Source organism: Sinocyclocheilus anshuiensis, unplaced genomic scaffold (assembly GCF_001515605.1).
Source record: "Sinocyclocheilus anshuiensis isolate Anshui unplaced genomic scaffold, SAMN03320099.WGS_v1.1 scaffold136, whole genome shotgun sequence".
Classification (NCBI taxonomy): Eukaryota; Metazoa; Chordata; class Actinopteri; order Cypriniformes; family Cyprinidae; genus Sinocyclocheilus; species Sinocyclocheilus anshuiensis.
The window spans coordinates 148076-172204 of NW_015554074.1; the positions used below are offsets into that span (position 1 = coordinate 148076).

The following is a 24129-nucleotide window of genomic DNA, read 5'->3' on the forward strand; positions in this document are numbered from 1 at the left end:
TATTAGGATACACTGGCAGGATTCATCTGGATGAACCATGGTAAAATTACATAGATTCAAGAGTTTAACTGCATTAAACATTGACATCTGATGATAAAGTCAACACCCATAAACTCCCTCAAGTTGTTTATAATGACAGTGATTCATTCGCAAAAGAGCTTAGTCTAATAATCATTGACTCACAAATATTTTATTACCATATATGACACCATAGAATAGAAAACAGACACACACTCATGCAGCTCCACACATATACACTTCAGTGTGCATACACACACACACACACACACACACACACACACACACACTCATGCACACACACTCTCTCTTACATACTGTTGTCATTACAGCAGACATGATCAGAAAAGAGGGAAAAGCACTTTAAAACAAGACATCCTTTCAATATTTATATACGTTTCCTTTACTGCCATAGAAAGAAATAAGGAACAATATGTCCATAAATCTTGCTACAGTGTTTACATCACATAAAAAGAAACTTAAAGGCAAGTCCTCATTGATGAGGTAAAAGATACTTTAACATGTAGTTTAACACAATAAACATTTGAATTGCTACAGACTGAGGACAAATGTGTGACAAAATAATGTCTATGATTATAGTATAAATAGCTGCCCCGTAACATTAGATACGTCCATCTAATAAAGGATCCTTTCAACACATATTTTTTCTTGATTATCCAGTAAGTGCCTCATCACCATCATCATCATCTACTTGGTACAATAAAAGGCTGTAATCTATTATTTAATATATTCAATATTACCATTAATTAGCACAGTGTAATTTAACTCATCCGGCTGAATTGGTTCACTCTTTATTTAAATGTGACAGTTTGTTATTGCCATTATTTCTTGGTTTATATAAAGAAAAAAAATTCTGTTAAGTATGTGAAGAACTGGTGTAGATGTCTTCTTTGCAGACAATTGTTAAAAATTCTGTCTAATAATTGAAGAATCTTCTTGAACATTTTAATAATAATAATAATAAATGAATTTGTTGCCAACGTGTTGCCAACAATCTATTAAAACATGATTTATTTTTATTATTATTACAATCCAGCAATTTGATATAAAAAAATCTAAATTCAATATGCATTTTTTTTTAATCAAACATCATCCACATGGGGAAGTTATGAAGAATTATTTTCTAGTTATCTTCACTTTTTCTCTCAGATTAACAAATGGTCTAATGCTATTTTGTCTGCAACTTTCCAATGGGAACCTGTTGCATATAGTGAAACCATTGACCAGTATAATAAATAATTGAAATGATACATTGAATACTTATTATTTAAAGTGGCCTATCACTGAAAGGAATACACCGAATTGAGTGTAATGATGGTCGGTAACATTTAGCGATCTGTACAACTTTTCCATAAACGTGAGATTTAATCCATACAAGATTCAGATTCATGATACTGCAATTTGAAAATGTAGCTGTTGAAAAGACAGTAGTGTTCATCAACTTTTACTGGGTGTGAGTGAATAAGACCTAAGTACATTTGTTCAGCACAGTTAAGTATTTATTGAATAACATGAATTCAGGACAACACATTTACATGCCTGCATGCTTCCTCACCATAGTGGCAGCGAATTGAAAGAATGATGGCTCAGAAACAAAACAAATCTATAAATTCAATATAAACGTTGGTATTGTTCTCCTAATAGATCTACTGCATACACAATACCAACTTTTAACATTATATACAAATACCAAAGTGAGTGAGTTAACCTATCTTCTGTTCTTGTATATACAATAATGATAGAAATGAAACTTGATTGTTTTTTTTTTCTTCTAGTTTAGAAAACATTAAAAGCAAATATTAGTCTTTCCTGTTGATCAACATATATTCAAATTCACATTTTCAGAGGTTCTTCTCCAAATTTGGATCTTTAACATCTTGGCAAATAGTTATGACACTAAGTATTTGTGTTTTTTTCTCTTCTTTTTTTAATACAAAACAAAACCTCTGAATCAGATTGAATTTTCAAAGCTTTCTCGCTGGTTTAAATACAGTATAAAAAATCTTCAGTGCTGTGAATTTGTTGTAAATATTATCACCAAGTGTACCAAACGGTACATTTTACTGTGCTCAAATTGTCGCCTTCGCCAACTTATCATATCCAATCCCACATCTGGCATAATATAACGTAATAATCAGTGAGAATAAGAGTCCTAATACTACATTTGGACACAATCCGTCTTCCACATCGGGCCAAGCATAAACCCTTGATGCACCTCTATGAGCGATTGACCTGTTTCTCTAACTAAATTACCCTGCGAGGGGACTCTGGAGAATCTTCATAAGATACACGCCGCCAGTCTTCAACGCCATGCTGTTAGTACATCACTGTGGTTTTCAGAAAAAGTCTTCCATCTGCTAACGATAAAACAAAAGGGAGAGAAAAATAATAAATACACTGCAGTAAACCCTGGATCAATGTATGTCACATATTAAGAATATAACATTGCACTCATGATGTGAAGCACTTCACAAATGACACTTTCTGTGCATAAATGGCATTAAGTGCAAAAAAAGGAGTCGTTACTGTGCAATGCCTTCTCTGATGCGTACGATCTAATGAGCTTTGTCCATTTCCAGGGAACCTTCGTTGGCAAGTGCATGCCTGAATGAGCGGCAGCTCTCTTTGCTTCTTCTGGTAAAAGCATCTGTTAGGCATGGCTCAGGAGCTTGTTTGACGTTTATTACCAGAACATTTCCTCTGTGTCCGGGAATGCTGCATCACTGCATTTAAGCAGTGTTTCCTCTCTTTGGCAGTGCAACTAAATAAATTAAATTCTGATAAGCAAAAGTGGTGACTGATTGAGGATGCTCCGTGTTAAAATTGGCTTAAACGAGATTTATATTTTGACTCTGACTTTTTTAGGATTGCTCAGCGATACCACAGATATGAAATCATTTTGATTGTGTGATCCATTGATTTTGAATAAAAAGCCTTTTTTCTTCTACGGTTAGTCATACATTCCTAAATATGTGCATTGTGATTTTATTTAACTCTGAAATATATACATATTGATTCATGCGAATCTAGTAATCTAATGGACATTGATTAATTGCGGGCTGTGCATGGAGCTGCAATACGCCCTCTTGTTTTTCTCTAATGTTATTTGTCACTCAGTGGCCTCTTATATAAAAGGGGTTAATGTTGTGAATATCTCGAAAATATGAAATTACATAATATATGGCTCTAGGCTCACAGGGCATGTCAAAAAATTCATCCACAGCATCAACCCCCTTATATAAATGGTATGTACAAATTTATTCAGATCACGATAAATGCATGTGATACTGAGTGACTTATTTTGTCAGAACGCAACTTATTTAGTGCTGTAGATGTTTAGTATTGTTGATACAGTATTTTGATATCAAACAACAATTAAGCAAATCAAAATCAAACCCTAGATTACTTATCATAAATGATGCAAAAAAAAAATATACAATTAAACTATTAAAATACCACAGTTACGTCTACACAACCTGAGAGGAACGACAACAAAAACAAGCAGAGAGCTAATCTTAAATGTACAAATTATCATATTAATTCTGGGTCAAAATGGAGTGTAGCTAAACTAGCTTGTGCAAACAGTGCCAGGAATGTTTCTTGAGTGGGAAAAATCGAATGACTGCCATGTTGTTTTATGAAAGAACCTCCCTCATTAAAATATGTTAAAACTGTGGCATTTTTATATTCAAATCAAGATGAAAAGTTCATTAAAGAGGATAAATAATTCATTAGATGCTAAATAAAACAAAGGAATTTTTGGCTTCTCTCAGCACAAAATTCCTTCGAAAGATTAATCAATACATGTAAATTATGCAAATTATGCCCATGCAAATATTTTATGAAGACAATTAAGGGAACCATTAATTACTGCCTTTTTTGCTTCAGTGACATTCATTCATTTAATTTTAATTTCACTTTAACTGTTTTGATGTTTAATCTTGCAACAAATAACTTTATCTCCCCTCACAGGGTCGTGTAAACGTGCAGAAAACATTGAGAGGCGAGCACTGAGCATCGGGAAGAGATACCAGGGAGATATTATGTTTAGTATCACAAGGAATTAGTGGCGAGATGTGCTCCCAGAAGCACGGAGTCAGGAAAAACAGTCAAGCTTATTCTTGGAATGGATTCAAAACACTGGAAAAGCAATTAATAAACACAGACTGTGTTAATATAGCAGAATTACAGAGTGTGACAAAAGACAAATAGAAATAATTAGTTCTCTGAAATTATGCTCTCATTATTTTTTTTTTCCCCAACAGCCAAGCGCTGAAATTATAGCATGTCTCTTTGGATTTTTGTATACGGATTGGAATAGAAATTTTCCCTCACATGCAAGTGTAATCTATCAGCATCCTTTTTTATGTTTTTGCCATTTGAGAGTAATTATGCCACACTGGTTGTAGGCCACAACATCCATGACATGAACACACACACGCACACACACAAATGCTGTAACTTAACAGACGCACAAGCTATTTTCATACACACACATTTCCTGCGGCCAATTTTTAAGTCTACTCTTCAAGGGCACTGAATGAAAAACCAATTAAATTATTGCATGTTGTGGAGCAATAACTACAGTTTTGTCAATTAAAACATACATAAAGAGAACAATTTTCTTCTAGCTCAAATGACCTCAATATCTCAAATTCTACTATATCTGCTCAAAAAACTACTGACAAAAGCAATTCGAGTAAAGAACAATCTTCTCTCTAAGCTAATGCTAACTTTCTGAATCGAGCAATTAATGCTGGAAAATTATTCATCTTTAGACATAAGAACCATCATAATGCTAATGACATTATATGCTCTGAAAAAATCACTTCCTGCTCATCAAGTCAATGTCATTTGATTTGTTCGGGTAAAACCATACTCCTTGTACTGGATCTCCATTTATTTTTACTAAAAACTTCCTTCACACACACACACACACACACACACACAAAATTAACTAGGCTAATCAAACTGGGTTACGGGGCTTTTACTTTCCCACATTTCATAGCAATTTCCACACACTATTTTCAAACGGAAATTGAGACCACTCAAGACGACGTTTTTTGTATCACATGTGCTGCTGGGTGCAATTAAAATAGACATCAGAGTGGTGAGCGACTTAACACTTAAGGTGTAGTTAAAATAGTGTGACTGAAACATTTGCAAATGGGCAAGTGGTTTTCTGTGAAACGATACCAGACTAAACCAGGTCCATAAATACCCATACACCCATAAAGTGCATGTGTATTTATTTGACTGGGTGTGTTGTGCTCTTGTGAGGTAACTCCACTGTGGGTCATCCTCAGATAATGAAACTTCTTATTATGCTCATTAAATTGCATTGGTCTCTGAGGTACACAACATAGGCAGGGTCTAACTGTCAAGGGGGTCTATCTTTAAAAGGATTCTGTGTCTTATATCCAAAGAATCTTATCTTTGAACTTCACCTTTTAAGCTGAACACCATCTTTGCAGCGGTATGTATACACTAAATATACATAAAGGAAGATATTTTGAAGAATATTTTAACGTTTTTGTCCATACAGTCAAAGTTAATGGGGTCCAAAGCAGCTTAAATTGTATTTTTTTTTTCTAAATATTTTCTTTCTTCAGGTTTGGAATGACACGAGGGTGAACAAATGATGACAGAATATTCATTTTTGGGCGAACTATCCCTTTAATAATATTTTAATATACCCCTGTTGGTAAAAACTACAAAACAAAAGTTCAATTTTAATTGACTTGGTGGGCTTGTTTAATGTTTAATCTTCTCCTTGTTTCTCGTTTAATATCCCATCAAATTCCTTCATACACTCACAAAGAATCAACTCTCCAACTCAGCAGGCCGTCCCATTGTCATAACGCACATTTGCACGATTTTCCCTGTCTAGAAATGTTCTCCTGACAGATCCCACTGATCTTGACCTTCCTCTTGAACTGTAGGATCTGCAGCCCAGATGGCAGGCTGCATGCATGAACAGCAGGCCAAGTTAAAGCGAGGCTCATATACTGGAGCTGAGCTGAGATTTATAGTCTCCTCAAAAACACGTACCTTGTATTGTCCTCTCAGCATCTGTTCTGCCACTGCTGCGGTCAGTCTCTATCTCCTGGGTCAACGAGTCTGGCAAAATGAAAAGATAATGACGATTAAACATCCATGACATCTGTGCTTAATTAGGAAAGTTTTTCTAGCCTCATCTTTCGCGATGGGCGGAGGGTAGATGTGCTCGGATCGCTCGGGTCAGGGCGAAGCTTCGACCAATGGATGAGCGTTGTTGCAAATACTGAACAAAGCATTTCTCCACGTTAGCCTGACATTATTGATCTTGCTAAGCTTGCTACAGATGTAGCATATGCTAGTTTTATTCAACATCTTAAACTGTTTAGAGTGTATTAAAAATGTGCCCAATGCAGTGTTATTTATATACCATTATATAATTTATTATTATCATTTTGAATTGACTTTTATATTTTCAGTTTTCATTTTATTTTAAAGTTTTAATAATTTTGATGTGTGCTTTTGTCTCTCTCCCTCTCTCTCTCTATTTATGTATTTATTTATTTATTATTATTCCTATAGAGCTTTATTTTCTTCCTAGTTTTAGTAATTATAGTTTAATTCAGTTAGATGCCAGGGCAACATAACTTAAAGTTTAAAATTTCATCTAGTATTTATATTTCAGCATTATTTAAATTGACAAAAAATATTTCTAATAGATTTAATTAACAATAACATCAGTGGTCCATTGTGTCCAATACACACACGCAAACAAGATTTTGTGTCTTTTTGGTCTGAAAGAAAATGCTTGTTTTTAAGGAAGACGTGGTTTTAAACTAGTTTATCATGATCTCACTTCATCATTATGCAAGCTTCTCAGAAATGATTTGAGCATATTATAAATCTCTATGAAATACTTGATTCTGATTGGTCAATAGTGGCATTTTTCCCCAAACACATTTGCTACATAATTTGTTTCTACAAAATGTCTCTTTTATCATTTCATGGTCTCTTTTCTCTTTAGATTTTTTTCAACTTAAATCAATATTTCATTGCCATTTATATATATTTTTAGTCATTAGATGCATATTAATTGGTGCAGTCACCTCGTAATTGTCACCAATTAAATCCATTTTTGTGATGCAAACCCCAACATGACGATTTCTTCTCTGCGATAATGACCTGCTTATTATGTTATCGCTAACATACTGAAGGATATTTTAGATTATTCTCAGAAAGTAACTACACAACACAACAACAACAAAAAGGATACTTCACATGAAGCAATCTTCAATAGTGTAAATTCCTATCTTCAACACATCTCATAAGACTTAACAATGGAACAGAAAAACACATTTATACATCCTTTTAATACATTTAAGTATGTGTAACTTTCTGGTAAGGTGTCTCACCATTGAGTGATCTGAGACTTTCTGTGTGTGATGTCTGTTTCAGTGATTGTTCCGCTTGCTCTCGTCGTTTTGACTCGTATTCCAGCGCCTCCTGCAATTTCCTCTTCGCTTTCTTCTCCTTCTTCAATCGTTTCTGAATAATCGCTGCATTCAAAGAACAGAAAGGCAGCAGTCAAGGACTCTAGTCATATGCAGCGGTATATCTGATATTAAAGACTAAAGGAAGGGGAGTTGAGTTTTCAAACTCTGTCAGTGAGGAAATATTCATAGAAAAGTTGTGGCTGAAAAAAATTTCCTGTTCAATGAGAAATTGACTGTGTCATTAGCAAAATAATTGAGCCAGCGATAACCTGGATTAACCTAGGTTAAAATGCCAATGAGATGAGGTTAAGGGAAACTTTCGGTAAAGAAAGAGAGGAGAGAGGCATGCTGAATATTAAACAGAAGAAAGCTGGAGGGCTGTAGGCACATTTATAAGGATCCGTCTGTGAAACTGGCTTAATAAGCTCAATTTGATTCATTATGTAGGATAAATACATAGAACATGAGACCATTAAGTCACACTTAGCAATACTTTTGTGCAGAAAAATCTAAATCATTTATTGATGTCAAAATGTAGATTCATAATTATATTTTCATGCAATAATAGAGTACAAAAGAGTATGTAACTAGAGGCCATCTGTAATGCACATATCACTTTTAATCTCAAAGAGAGTTGAAAATTATTAGCTAAACTATTATCAATCTGTAGTCCAATAGTGGCCTTCCCTTGAGAAATATTGTGGCTCATTTAGAACATTTACCATATAAATTACTTATTCATATTTCTGTGACTTTAACCACACTAACTTAAATGAGGACTTTGTATATCTTTCTAATGCGCCCTGTACATTTAGACGTTGTCTATGTATGTAGTTACGGTAATATACTGTATTCCCACAAGCACTTCTGCAAACATAATCAATTTGTGCTCATGTATTGATCGTAATGTAAATATGCCTCATTTTGCTCGATTTATGACCTTGTCTCTATCACTTTGGCAGTATGTTTTTTGTGTGCTTGAGATTAACAACTGAGCTTGTGACATGGCTTTTCAGGTCATTTTAATGCAATTTTGAACTAATTGTACAATTATGCAATGAAGGTCATTTGTTAAGGAGATTTTTGCATTATCTAAAGAAAATAAGGTGCTTGCCGTGCAAAACTACCAAGATGCTTAAGGCCCAAGATTAAAAAGAAGTCCAGCATCAAGTCTCTATGAAAATTTATCCCTAGAATTTTCAGCAGCCATTACTTCAGTGTCACATGATCCTTCAGAAATCACTGTAATGTGCTGATTTTGCGCTCAAGTAGGATTTCTTAATATGATTACAGTAACCATGCTATATTTTATTTTTCAGGATGCTTTGATGAATAGGAAGTAAAAAAAAACAGCATTTATTTGAATATGATCTTTTTCATGTTTGTAGCACAAATAAGCTATGCACAAAATGAAAAATAAGGGGACCAAAAAAGCCTACGTAATGCATTCAGATTTTATTGTAACAGCTGATAACATTTATATGTTGTATTCTAGGCCTAATTATGGTGCTTGTTTTCTCTCCATTTCTCATAAATCTTCTTCCATGAAAAATCACCCAGAACACCTTTAATAACTGCCTAGCAATGCCGTTGTGATCATCTGCAACATCTTAGAATCTGCCTACAAATACTATACAACCACACAAAATGACTTTTACACAGGTAAGCAACACTGCCATTTTACTCAGAAAATGTAAAATCTAGATAATACATTTTATCACATAAAACTGACGATGAATTAATTTTTATAGGTAATATAGTCTGACTACCTAATTAGTCAGACTAAGAATGTATGTTAATGAGCTGATTAAAATGAAGTAATTCACATAAAAGGATGACACATAATATATTTTTATTTCTGTCATGACAACTCTCGGAGGGATTGGCATGGAAATGTACATGACAATGTTAATGTATTTGGTTTTGGCGGAACAGATCTGCTACGCTGCTGCTGCGGCAGAGCAAGTACCGAGACTTGCTACTGCCAATACATCCACAACATGCTGCTGTGAGCATGTAAGAAATATTGCTGCTGCAAATATAACATACATGAATTAACCCCCATATAGCATACATGAATCACCTCGTAGCAGATCTATACAGGTGGAGCTGGGGAAGGTGGAGGGTTTCTGAAGCAAGCTGCAACTGCTACGCCCTAGTCATATATTTGAATGCTGGGCAGCGAGCTCATTGGCTACCGATACATGAGAGAACCAATCAGCTGTGCCGTGTGATAATGATGTCATTGAGATTGAGTTAGACCTATCGGACTGCGCCATCTAGAGTTTCATGCCAGAACTCTGTATATGGCTAGAAAAAAAAAAGTCCTCATAAATACAATTCAAAGGGGCAAATATAGCCCCTTAATGCAAAAGTTAATTTCTGAAATTGGTGTGTACAGTAAAATGCTTTGCCTTTTTTCACGAAATGCCTCAAGAACCAGGAATCTGACCATAGAGGATACAATAAATTGTGTGTACTGTAGTGTGTGAGTTTTTGAGTAATACACACCTCTGTTCTTCTGCTCGACAGCCAGTTGTTTCTCCAGGGTTTCTCTGAGCTCTCGCTCTCTAAACAGCTCCATCTTCAGTTCCGTCTTCTCCAGCTGCACTTGTTTCTCCTGAGCACGGGCGTTATCAATTGCTACCTTCAGCAAACCCTGCAGCAGAAGACAAACTCACCTTATACACAGTCCACACACACCTCCACAGGAGTCAATACACTGTATGAATGGTTTACTTTATGCTAGAGCAGTAGCACTTAAACGTAGGAAAGTATTTTGCAGAAAACAATCAGTCAATAGTCCATACAATGAAAGTCAATGTAACTCTTGCTGTACGGTGGCCCCACATTTTTCAAAATATTATAGAAAATCAGGTTTGGAATGATAAGAGTGTGAGCAAATGATAACAGGACTTTACATTTTAGATCAACTGTCCTTTCAAGTTTGAGGACTACATGAATTCTTTAAATAAAGTTATTATGAGAGCCTTAATGAACCTATAACTTTGGTTTGTCAGTTTGTGAAGCTGCAGGTTGTATAAGAACGATCAAATCTTGAGCTAAACAGCTGCTTGTCTCAAAACAACACTTAAAGCGGCATTTGCCACGCAAACTGCGTGGTGACCATTTCAAAACAATTATTCCCTGTACGCAAGCAATTAAGCCAAATGCAATGGGCTATATCATACTAATTGTTCCTTCTTATGACCCTAATTTAGACTAACTTGCTTTATCTCAATTTTCTGCTTGGGTTCGTTTTGTTGATTTGTGTGTGAATGTTCAATCAAAACATTACCCTGAAATCATGATTAAAGATGACTGACTGAACTGAGTCCTGCTAATTAACAATGGGGCCGAAAGCAGCGCGATAGAGCTGATGGCCATATCACAAGAGCAATGAGCAAACCTCTCACTCCCCATACTGTACCCACATCATTAGTCTCAGAGGCGCCGTTAATCAACTACATTCATCTTTCTGACTGGGTCTTACTTGCATGACAACCACAGTGGTGATCAAGGGAGTCGTGCCGAATATACGACGCTATGCATTTGTTTTGATGGGAAAAACATCACAGTTGGAGGAGGAAAGTACTATATTAACTATTTGCCACACCTGGCACAGGGAACTGCACCCTAAAATATCTGTTTTCTATTTTAAATAGATTTCAAAATGTAATTTATTCCTGTGATGGCAAAGCTGAATTTTCAGCAGCCATTACTCTAGTCGTCAGTGTCACATGATCCTTCAGAATTGCTCTAATATCTAACTTTTCAACAGTAGTGTATATAAACTATATATTCTTCTACACTTTCATTTCTGCTCAAGCTTTTAAAAATTCAGAATTGCATATGATACATTCCTTGTTTTTCTTCTTTTGCAAGTTGCTTTAGATAAAAGTGTCTGCTAAATGACTAAATGCATTAGCAAACTCACATGACTCACATGAGCAGCAACGACATGACGTCACCATTTTCAAAGATTCCCGTATTGGGTGTTTACACGTAAACAATAAGGGTGGCGTTTTCAAAAACGTTCACTTTGATTCCCATTTTTGGCTGAAAATGTTGTGTAAACGGCCTCTAAATGTAAAGAGCATAAATATTTCTTACTGTATGAATGTTTGACTTAAACTCAAGAATGATGTTAATATCACTGCACATCATCCTACTTTCACAATATTTTCCAAACCGCGGCTTAAGATTGCTATAATTTGTGATAACCAACTTGATGTGCCATCTCCTTCCATTATGTGCAATCTTGAGCATCACTGGTGTTTATTGTGTTATGACACATGACGTGATAAGATCATGACATGTGTCAGCTGGCCAGTCCACAGTGGGCTAAAATAAAAACGTTACTATCGCAACCAGCTGATGGTCTGTTCAAATTTAAGAGGAAACTTGATTATCTTTTATTGGAAACACCATATAATTGAATTTCGACTAATTTTACACTAATAATTCATTGCTAAAACTAGAAAGTCAAAATTAATTTATCAATCTGGGTCGTTTGAATGTTTGTTTAGCAATTTGGTTTATTTGGACATTATTTTTGGATGTTGCTTGATAATTTATTTGGATGTTTCATCTTAATCGGTTGCTTGATTACATATGCTTATGAATATATGAATATATTATGAATATATGCTTGAAAAAAAAACTGCTTTGGGTATTTTCATGCTCTCAGCTGGTTTAAGCTGGTTTTATATTCAATATAATAATTTTACTCTAAAACAAACTTCTCACTTGCCATCCAGCATTTTACCAATTCACTAATTACTAGTTAGTAGACCATCTGAATCGACCATGTAGAACTGGATAAAACTATTCATGGCATATTTCACTTGCTACTAAAGATCTTCTAACAGAGAGGTCTCTTACCTGTATGTTAGTCAGAAGGGTCTCTATAGATGACAGGCCATCAGGGAAGAGGAAGGGTGAGGGGAATCCTGGAGGTAAAGTCTGACCTGCCAACGAGAGCCTCTCATAACTGTCTCTTGCTGTTGGCGTGCACATGGGGGTTTCTTCTGGTGGCGAACAGAGAAACATACACATTCAGCACAACAGATGACACACTCCATGTAGTACTGTGCTGTAAAATAAATCATAATTTTCCCGAATTGGTGTTTATATACCCAGATTGTTTGTGAGAGTAAAATTAACATCTATACAAGCATGCCCAATCAAGCACATATGATTGATAGCCCATTCTGTCAGTGTCACACGGCACTCTATTATTGATGCTTCTGTATTTATAGCTGCTATAAATGCTTGAGAGATTTTACATAAAGATAGAATTAGAGATTCTTCTAAAAAAAACAAAAAGAATAGGCATTTGCATTTTTGGAAAGTATATGTTCTTGGTAGCACTGAAGGCACGGATATGTTGGGAGACAAAGCCCACCCTTTCCATATGGCACGAAAACTCTCTGATAGGAAAAGACCACACTCAAGCAGATGCATATGGCAAGCTGAGACTATCAAGGGCCCTGGCTTCTCAACAAAGGCCATATGGCACAAGGTGGTGAACCCTCATTGACCATGTTTCAACACTACTGCCGCCCCCTCAGCAGACTGGCAATGCCATTTTGGGCAAATTAATTAAACCCCTCAAAGGAATCGGTGCATAAACAATCAATATGATTGGATGAGATTCAAGAGGCACCTGGTAGAACAAAACAGAGGAGTAAAATAAATATCATTTATTCTCTCTCAGTCGATGGTTGACATATAAATGCGAAGGTGTAAAATATCACAGGTGGGGCTGCAGTTAAAACCCTCTGGAAATAAAAGAAAAAAGATTTTATGTCTGCCAGACAAATAAAAACAGGGGCTGGCACATTAAAGAGTATATATTTTATCACCTAGTCCACAGGGACTTCCTGCTGAATGTCATAAGGAGAGAAAACGCTGGGATGAGCACTGTAAAGTGTGCAGCATGTCTTTACAAAGAGCTTTCCAAGATTAATCACCACATCAACTTGTTAAATATTATGCGGGTAAATGAAAGTAATCGAAAGTACCCTGTGTTAAAAGATAAATAAATGGGAAAAAAAAACTTCTTTATAGTGTAGTGAACGGTTATGTTACAATCAACATGCATTGCATTTAGATTTATGCATTTGGCAGATACTATAATCCAAAACTATCATAATACATGCAATACATTTAAATGGTTTGTATTTTCTAGGAATTGAAACCCATGGTTTTGCTGGTTCTCGACCATGAGCTACAGGAACACATGCACTGCAATTTAATTTAAATGTTTTTATATTTAATAATTCCCTGAATTAGAATTGCATTTCATAACCTATTGTATAGCTTTATATATATTGCATATATGTGTGTGTGTGCGTGTGCGTGTGTGTGTGTGTGTGAATAATTCTCATTATTCTTTATTACATTTTATAAATATTATATATTTTACATTAAAACTATTAAAAAAATTAAAACATTAAAAATTAACATTAAATAAAAAAATAATATGGTTACAATTCAGTTTTGTCATTATTCTTTATTCAAATCTGAATTACATTTTACAAAGACTATTTTATAATATTTCATAAATATAGAATCTTTTAAAGTAACACAATTTCAAAAATGTAATTATTAGAAATACAAATTATTAGACACCTTTTAGATTCAAATGTAAGGAGGCAATAAAACTAATTCATCAAATGTTTCAATTACTGTAAAACCATTCAATTCATAACTAAATATGTTATATGTTATTGTAAATAATTGAGATTTGACCCTACATTTGACCCTACATTTTTTCAGTTACCAGCCAGATCTTTTACCACTAGGCTACACTACTACCTACCTAAATCAAAAAAAAAAAAAAAGTTGTCTAGTGCTCTGAGTATGTGAGCAGCATCAGAAAGAGAATAACGTGAGTGTGGACACTGAGCAGATGTCCGGTGGGGTTGAAATGTAAAGTAGATTCCTGCTCACTTCCTGTGAACAGCCACCAGCGCCTGTCAATGCCCTGATGACATCATCTGCCATTCATCAGTTCCGTTAGGGCAGACCTCTGCCATCTGCTGCACCGGCCATCATAACTCTACATCTATCTCCACACACACACACACACACACACACACACACACACACACACAGGCCATCTCAAAACTCCACATTTATCTTAACAGCCACAGCCTTATACAGGCTATCATAGGCCTGCATCCATCACTACACACATGCACAAACATGTACACACGGACTATCATAACTCACTTTAAACCACACAGCCCTGCGCTGACACTATCTTCACGCTGTCATAGCGTGCTGCCAATCAAAGAAGAAGTCCCAGACAACATTCTGCCTGCTACAAAACGAGACATCACACAGGCCATGTCACCTACTACCAGAACACAGCAGAATGATTCAGACTGTCTAAAAGGCAAGAATGTCTCCGTAACACATTTTATAATTCATGCTCATTTCCCAAATTTTTTTCATTTAGGTTATTTTTGCTGTCCTCTACAGTAACACTCACTAAACGTTAATCTTTAAAACTAATAATTCAACATTGTTAGTATATTTAAAAATATATTTAATTAAATCTATAATTCTTATTCAATCATTCATTCATTCATTCATTCATTCATTCATTCTTTCAAAAATGTAATTATTAGAAATACAAATTATTAGACACCTTTTAGATTCAAATGTAAGGAGGCAATAAAACTAATTCATCAAATGTTTCAATTACTGTAAAACCATTCAATTCATAACTAAATATGTTATATGTTATTGTAAATAATTGAGATTTGACCCTACATTTGACCCTACATTTTTTCAGTTACCAGCCTGATCTTTTACCACTAGGCTACACTACTACCTACCTAAATCAAAAAAAAAAAAAAAGTTGTCTAGTGCTCTGAGTATGTGAGCAGCATCAGAAAGAGAATAACGTGAGTGTGGACACTGAGCAGATGTCCGGTGGGGTTGAAATGTAAAGTAGATTCCTGCTCACTTCCTGTGAACAGCCACCAGCGCCTGTCAATGCCCTGATGACATCATCTGCCATTCATCAGTTCCGTTAGGGCAGACCTCTGCCATCTGCTGCACCGGCCATCATAACTCTACATCTATCTCCACACACACACACACACACACACACACACACACACACACACAGGCCATCAAAACTCCACATTTATCTTAACAGCCACAGCCTTATACAGGCTATCATAGGCCTGCATCCATCACTACACACATGCACAAACATGTACACACGGACTATCATAACTCACTTTAAACCACACAGCCCTGCGCTGACACTATCTTCACGCTGTCATAGCGTGCTGCCAATCAAAGAAGAAGTCCCAGACAACATTCTGCCTGCTACAAAACGAGACATCACACAGGCCATGTCACCTACTACCAGAACACAGCAGAATGATTCAGACTGTCTAAAAGGCAAGAATGTCTCCGTAACACATTTTATAATTCATGCTCATTTCCCAAATTTTTTTCATTTAGGTTATTTTTGCTGTCCTCTACAGTAACACTCACTAAACGTTAATCTTTAAAACTAATAATTCAACATTGTTAGTATATTTAAAAATATATTTAATTAAATCTATAATTCTTATTCAATCATTCATTCATTCATTCATTCATTCATTCATTCGTCTATAGTAATAATGGTGTGGAATATGCTATACATTATGGTTTATTAATTTAGGTTAGGTGTTTGTTTAAACTGAATATGAGGAAGGTCCTGCATGACCGAAACGTTTGTTGATTTTAATATGCACTGAGCACTTTTTTGGACTTTGTAAGAATAAAGAAGATTGCTAGTATCTCTAGCTAGTATCTCTATCTTTGCTTGTTGGATACATAGCAAATAAATGTCAAGAATTTAGTTTTTTTGCTCTTTGCTTAAACTAAGTATGAGCAATATTTTATTATATATTCTATTTTCACGAGAACACAACTGATCATAAGGTGCATTAAAAGGCATTACAAATACTTTTTAATTCATTTTATACACTAGAAAATTAAAAGCCTACAACTGTGTTTTTCATGGATTTCAGTTTAAGCACCAAACGCCAGAATTAGGCTCTCATACAGAATTAATATGTGTTTATATGACTTCCTAAATCATGCACAAACACGGCACGACTTGAGGAGCCCCTCTTCTGCCATCAGTATTCACTAACGCCAGCCAAGGCTTGGTAACAGCTGGTCCTACATTAATTAGTTTAAAGTATTTATTTCAACCATCTCAGCAGCAGATTGCGGCAAAACATAAGAGATTATTCCAAGCATCTGCAAATGCCCTGGAAACATCCAGCCAACCAACAGTTGAATATCAGCCGCCACTATTAAGACTTTACGATTCGAAATTCTTGGACGGAGGAAATGCCAAGAGGAGTGCCGGGAATCCATGGAGGGTCTCCTTCAATCTCTCCCCAATTTAACTAGCATTTTACTCCAGTTCATTACCGACAATGGGCGACCGACTAATGGATGCGTGTTTGCTTGCAATCAAATGAAACAGAAAAAAAACCCTGAAGAAAAGCTCTTTTTAATGCTGTTGGATGGCATCGTTTTGTGCCATAATAAACTGATCATGAAAACAGAGTGAATTATATGAATTGTATGCAATTACTACATCAGAGAAATACACTATATGTTTTCTTCTCTTTGTCACATTCGTGGCTCTGATTCTTTAGATGCCAAACATGTAGCGAATCAGCAAATGAGAAACAATAGAGGAGAATTGGATGTCAGAAGCCTGAATTTGGTTTGCAGCCACCGTAGTCCTGGATTTAGTGTTGGCATTAATAATACATCATTGCTTAAACCAACTTCTGCTTTAGACTCAGCAGGACCTCGCCGCAAACACACTACTGGATCACAGGGTGGCTCATATTGCTTTGTTACTAGGAAACAATCTGTCATGCATTAGAAAGCAAACAGCACATTTCATCTCAAATGACCAATTCAGCTCTCAAATAACCGAAATTTGCCATTTTTTGGTCAGTCTCCATTTACATTAGCCACACTTGAGTGCGATTGTGTCTGTGAGCATTCTCTTGTTTCGAGCACTCCATTTTGGCCTGTCTTTAGCTGTTTATTTCCTGCCATTGGTCCAGAATCATTGACTTGGACTTAATTACAGTGCCAGATGCCAGCATGATGAAGAGAGCGAAGGAGAGAGCTGTTTTCCAGGTGATATTTCTCCACCAGGGCAGCCAGCAGCAGCTGTGACAGGTCCGTTTGCAGCTTTCTGTCTCAAAAAAATCTTTATGAAATCCTTTTAGGTCAGCCGTGTCACAAATAACATTTCATGCGCAACTGTTTCTCTGGATAATAGGAGCCGCAAATAAAAATTGGACGCTGTAAATACGACGCATTTGGAATGAAATGCCATCATTTAAAACAACGCACATACTCGCAATCACACGTAAGCATGCGCGCACACTCCCTCCCGTGGCAGCAGTGGGAGTCCCTGACAGTGTAGCAATGATAAATCACCTTTCCTGTTAATAAATTGTTAAAAAAACAAGGGACTCAGAAATCGACTTGACAAACTATGAATGTAAAAAATATCACTTGGAGGGATCTGGGCTTATCTCCACTTTACATGTTATTAGATTTGTAGTGTGAGCAGCGTTCCGACAAGGCTGCACTGAGGAGAAGGGGAGAGAGAAAAAACGATGTTTGCGATAAGAGAAGATAAAATGTCTCGAACTCTTCTCGAATGCCTTTGATATCTTTGATGGAAAGTCACGACAAGGAGAGCGTAAACCACTCAACTGATTTTTAATATGATAGACAAGGCACTCTGCGATGAATTGAGCGGAAACCTTGGGAAATTTAGCTACATTCTTTCAATAAATAGCTTTAATTGACCTTGGGAGCTGAAAATGTGCCATATGTTGCAAGTTGCAGTACTTGAATTGAGGTCCCAGCGGACCTTTCAGCTGATTTCTCCAATGAAGGCACTGAGCCGGAGGAGGGAGAGAGAGAGAGAGAGAGAGAGAGAGAGAGAGAGAGTCATAAATGGAGACAACAGCGCATTACACAGAGGCTAATCTTTAAAACTGCATCGTCTTCTCTATCTTCTGCATTCCATTAAATATTTCCACAGCAAACTCTTTTTATTGACCTAACCCAAAGCTTATATAGCCTACGTTTAAAATGTCAGTGTCTGACTGCCGCCCATTTCCTTAACTGGTCTGTGTGAAGAAGCTCTTTAAAAAAATGCAAAAGTATCACTAACTTTGAAAATAGGAAATAAGCATTGAATTTAAGAGCACCAAAAATATTTTTGCATACGAGTTACATATGACCCTATTCCCCTCGCTCCTGTCTACTCTTGCACTGCCCTAAAAATGAAAGGCAGAAATACCAAATATTTTAACAACTACAAAAAAAAACAGAACATAAACAAACAAACATACACTAAATAAATAAATGTAAGAGAAAGGGAGAGCAAGGTTTAAATTAATAAGCAGTATAGATAAAAAGGATAAGAAAGAAGACCAATCAGCTCTTAGTACGCAAATATTATAATGAATTTAAATAGAATTTGAATGGAAGTGGCAAACAGAATGTAAAATTGCGATTTGAATTTTAATGCAAGAAAGAAGAATTTAAATGATTTGAAATTCAAAGAAAAGTCATGTAACTAATTTTAACTAGAAAATCTGTTTTTCGAGATAAACTCTAAATGATTGATTTCTTTTTCTTTCTTTTTTAACATTTTAAAAGCCTTGAATATAGGCTTTATAGGCAGAATGAAAGATAGATAGACACAATAGAATGGTAGAAAAATAGAATGATAGATAGATGGGTGTTGTGTAGAAGGACAACAACTAGATCTGCATTCCCTAAAGGAAATATGAGCGCTTGCAAGGCAGCAAGAGAAAATATCCAATTTTAGGTAAGCTTAGATTTAAAGCTTTGTTCTGTGCAAATGACCCCTTACCAGCAAACAAACTCCCGAACCAGATGTTTGAGGAATATCAATATATTGCTGCATTGCAAGCATTGTAACTAAGGTACAAAACAAAACAGAAAAATGCGAAAAAGACAAAAGAAATGAAAGGCAAAGCAATTCTAACTTTACAGCATGCGTACACATGCAGACCACAGTGAGAAACGTGTGCTGTGATCCGTAGTGGACAAATTCCTTTAGAATGACTTAAAGATGCATATGTTGTGCATATGGGCATGGCGAACACAGGCACTATGGCATACGTGTTATGGAAACACAGCTATCTACTGCAGAACCGCTAACCCCGCTCACACCCACTCAGCTTTGCTCTTTTCTGCTCTTTAATTCCGAGATGAAAATTAGCCATTACCAAATTCCTGCTGAGAGTCAAAGTCAAGTGCTGGAGTCGGTCGGCCCTGGATTAACAGGTAACATTTGGCTCGGAAAGCCTTATCTCTGAGAAATGCACTGTGGTGTTTCTCTCTCTCTCTCTTTCTCTCTCTACACTAATGTTCCCTATACTTAGAGATTAAATCGCTTGCTGCACAAACCCATTTGAGAGCACAAGGAAGGTGAGGGGGATAATCAGCACAGGCACTGGGCCGTGTTTCCTAAACGCGCTCCCAAACATTACTGTGCACGGGCATAAAATTAGCGTCGGGACCTTAAAACGCTGACATTTCTCATGACTTTTGGGAAAGTGACACCATCATATTTTCTTGTAGGATATCATTAAATTTCAACTGCCCTGTGGCAGAGACTTTCCATTAATAACCAATTCTGTGTGTCACTCCGTGCCCCTCTTCTGAAATAATGAGTCCTTTGGTTTGGCTTAATAAATTGAAACATATTCTCAAGGCCACACTGAAGACAGCCGCACAGATGGGCAGGCGAAGGGGAGGAAATCTTCATAAATCCTTAACTGTCGCATACGGTCAGGGATAAAAACAAAAGCAACCTTTATGGTGAACAGTTCAACACCAGAGGGAAAAAACAGGCCTTGTGTGGTTTAAACTGTAGCAGGAGATCAAACCACAAACTGTGAAGATTATAAGACATGTTCACAGTGCACAAAATCTTAGATCAAATAAACAATGGAGAAAAAAAGACTTTTGTTATTATTTGGCTACTTCCTTCTCTAAAAATCTAACACATTACAGTTTTTAGCAAAAAGCAATGTATCTCAGTATAGCTTTTCTATCATTATATACTCCAATCAACATAACAGGAGAGTCAGATTAATGTATTTTTTTAATAGTTCAAATAAACCTGTGGTTTTGTGGTTCAATCACATTTGCCGTTCTCAGCATGGCATGAGTATTTACAGTAAGTACTACCGCATAGTTTGATTGCATTATTATTGCATTATTTGCACTGTTGTTGATATTGTCAAAACTATCAACATTTTATAACTTATCGAAAGAAATCTTCTTAGACTTTGGACTTTAATTTTACCAAAAAAATACAATTCTGTCATGAATTATTTATCCCATCATTCTAAAACTATATTTGTAGCTTATTCTGTGAAACACAAAAGAAATTACATTTTTAAGTTTTGACTTTTTGTCCAAACAATTATTGTCAAGGGGGTCCAAAACAACACTGGATTCAACTGACTTTCATTGCATGGACAAAACAAACAAACAAACAAACAAAAAAACACTGAGACGTTTTTCAAAATATCTTCTTTTGTGTTCCACAGATTCATGCTTTGTGATTCCATGTTCAGTACTGTCACAAACATCTTGTTTTCTGGTGGTGGGCCATACAGAGACAGCAATGCAAAGAGTCTCTGATGCAAACCCCAGCAGAAGAAGATATCTTGTCTTTTTATACGGCCCGTGTCATATTTATTGCATAAAGGTCAGAGTGTTCATTTGTTCAAAGTCAGCGTTTTTCCACGCTCCTCCATGTAATAAATGCAGAGGGGATGTCATTATTGGACCGCTGAGGATTAAAGGCTTGACTGCCTGTGATGACTGCATAAAAAAGCCCCTCCACTACTTTTGTTACTTACTTCAAGTGAGCGTCCTACAGGAAGACCGCTCTTGGTATACAATGACAACCATCGTTGTCATAAACAGAGACTCCTCAAAGGTGGATGGAGCATTGGTGAGAGAGGGTTGTGTAACCCGATTAATAAAGGTAAAGAAGGAACTAATGCTCTCAAAGGCCTTTGAATTAATTGCCTTTTGAAAAGCAAATGTATTCAGGACTCGTATGTACGTGGGGGGTGACGGTCATTAGGGTCTGGAAATCGAACTTGTTTTTTTTTTTAGGATGGGGGTGTTATTATTAGCATGCATTACAGGAGGAATCAGGCTAGATTGAGTCTATTTATTGATCACTGAACGCTTACTGGTGCACACCTGAAAGCTAGATTACTACAATCACACTCCGGGAAGCCTCCTGCGCAATCTAGTGCTAATCATCTCTAGAGATGGGTATGTGTGAATGTCTTTATTTATTTTTGTTAACGGGAATTGTCCTCAGCTCACATCTGGTTGAATTTTCTACATTTTTCAAGAATGCGCACATTGGCGTCCTTACACGGAAACAAATGCGTTTTGGTGCCAATATGTAAATGCCTTCCACATTTTACACACAATGACATTAGAAATTCAAACAAGGAGTAAAAAACCCAACATAATCAAAACGCTTTGATAGAACAAGCACTCCAACACTGAGAAAAGGAAGATAGTCGGCAGTCTGATCACAGTGGAGTGCGTTCCGTCGAAGACGGGCGGACATATTAATGTGATTCGCAGCAATCCTACAGGGAATGAGGATGTTTGGGGCGACAATCGACTCTGGCACTAATCCAGGCTCTATGTACTGAGCCGCTTTGGAGACCGAAGATGAAAGACAAAAAGAAATGTAAATGTAAACTTTTAAAAAAGCAGAGCTTAGGAGCCCCCCGTCTGATGCCCTCTCTCTCTGTCTCTCATGCCCTCGTGAGCAGAAGAAAATGGATGCAAATCCATTTGCGTCTGGTTCACAGCTATAAAAAAAATACTTAGGATTTTTAAAAGCGGTTGATGTGTTAAACGTGTGGAAATCTGTTTTGATAACATTATTCATAACACTGGCTTTGCGCAGCTTGAATTAATAACACTCCATTTACAGATGGAAGAAAGCTGGCATGGTATTTCCAGTTAAAGAGATTAATTTTTAAACACCTAATTGACAGGCGGGACAGGCAATTGTTAGGCGGGATAAGCAACAGCATCTCCAGGCTTGTGGCTGCAAAGTCAAGGTGACTGGAACACTTAGGCGAGCTTTCAAATGCTGCGAGAGAGAAGAGAATTAGTCCTCCCGCAGTTTTTCTCCTCCCCCTATTCTCTTTTATTAGGAACGATTTTGTTCGCAGTCAAAGGATATAACAGCCCTAAGTATCCGTTGATAATTAAGGAACAGAGAAATTTTTTAAATTTGGCACACTCTGCCCTAAACTTAGCAGCTTAATAACAGAGCAGCACTACTGTGTGAGCGCTCCAATGTGACATTAAAGGGATCGTTCAACTAAAAAGGAATTTCTAACAGCCTTGTGTCGTTCCAAACCTGCATGCTGTTTTCTTTTCTGCAGAATATGGGAGAAGATGTTTTGAAAGTGAATGGGGTCCAAACAACAAAACAAAATGATCCCTTTATTAGGAGTTTTGATGAAAATACAAAGTGGAATATGTGTTTTAAGTCAGCAAAACATCTTTTTAAATTGTTATGTCTGGTAAATCAGCTTCGAAACGTGCTGTTTACAAAACAAAACTGTGCGCGCAAACCAATGATCTTTGAGGTATTTAATTGTAATGTCTAGGACGTCTGGGTCATAGAAAGTCAGGGTCAGCCTTACCTTAACACAACAGTTGTTTTTAAGCTTTTTGCATTTTGAATCACAAATGAGCAGAAACGGCATTGCTAATTGTTACATTTCGTCTGTCCAAGGGCAAACAAATGATAACTTTGTTCACAGCAGTGCGCATACCGTTAAGGGCAGATGCTCGGATATGTACTTAGAATTCACAAAGAGACTGTCCGTGCTGCATATGGAATCTCGTTCATTGTAATTGCCCTTCTAGTCCAAAGCAAAAAAGAAAGTCGCTTGCAAACTGAGAGAAAGAAAAACGGTGGAACTAGTCAAAAACGAAGCCCTAACCCTCCAGGCCAAGAGCTGCATCTTTTCTTTTTATCAGAGCAGGTGTCTCTGCAGCACACTGCTCCCTTTGAAATGAAGGGTAACATAAAACGGCCCTGGCGTGTTGTGATGGACAAGGAGATTTCACCTTCTCTAGTGAATGATAATACATTATTAAATTTGCCTCTCTGCTCGCGAGATACTCTTAGCTGACCACAGCATATTTATCTCTCTATCTAAGCCTTACATCTTGGCAGGAGAAAGCATTCTGTCACTTTTAAGGCATTTCAAAGATTAGAAAGAACCACTTGCTTTTCAACATTCTAAAAGCACTGTCTTTCTTGTGGAATGTGATTAGCAGTCCATGGTATCATGTAATGGAACATTCATGAGGGAGAACAAATATTCAAATGAAGCACCGTGTCCTGGAGGGGCGGCCCACGTTTGCATCATCAGCACTATTTGTTTCGCTGCTCACAAACTTGATTGATCCTCCATTGAATGATTTT

The 24129-nt window shown here is 36.5% G+C and overlaps 1 protein-coding gene across 5 annotated transcripts in view; it reads right to left on the reverse strand.

Moving 5' to 3' along the window:
* Window positions 1-1112: 1112 nt before the first annotated feature.
* The window catches only part of dachd (dachshund d), a 112383-nt gene continuing 89366 nt past the window's right edge, over window positions 1113-24129 (reverse strand). For 2 of the 5 annotated variants that reach the window (XM_016460951.1, XM_016460949.1), the window contains 5 exons: window positions 12414-12559; window positions 10041-10188; window positions 7449-7592; window positions 6091-6159; window positions 1113-2393 (listed from right to left, as the gene is read on the reverse strand). In XM_016460951.1, coding sequence (XP_016316437.1) covers window positions 2356-2393; window positions 6091-6159; window positions 7449-7592; window positions 10041-10188; window positions 12414-12559 — 545 coding nt within the window. In that variant the 3' untranslated portion in view covers window positions 1113-2355. Of the gene's footprint in view, window positions 2397-6090; window positions 6160-7448; window positions 7593-10040; window positions 10189-12413; window positions 12560-24129 lie in introns of all 5 variants that reach the window. The other 3 variants (XM_016460950.1, XM_016460948.1, XM_016460952.1) reach the window with 2 other exon arrangements.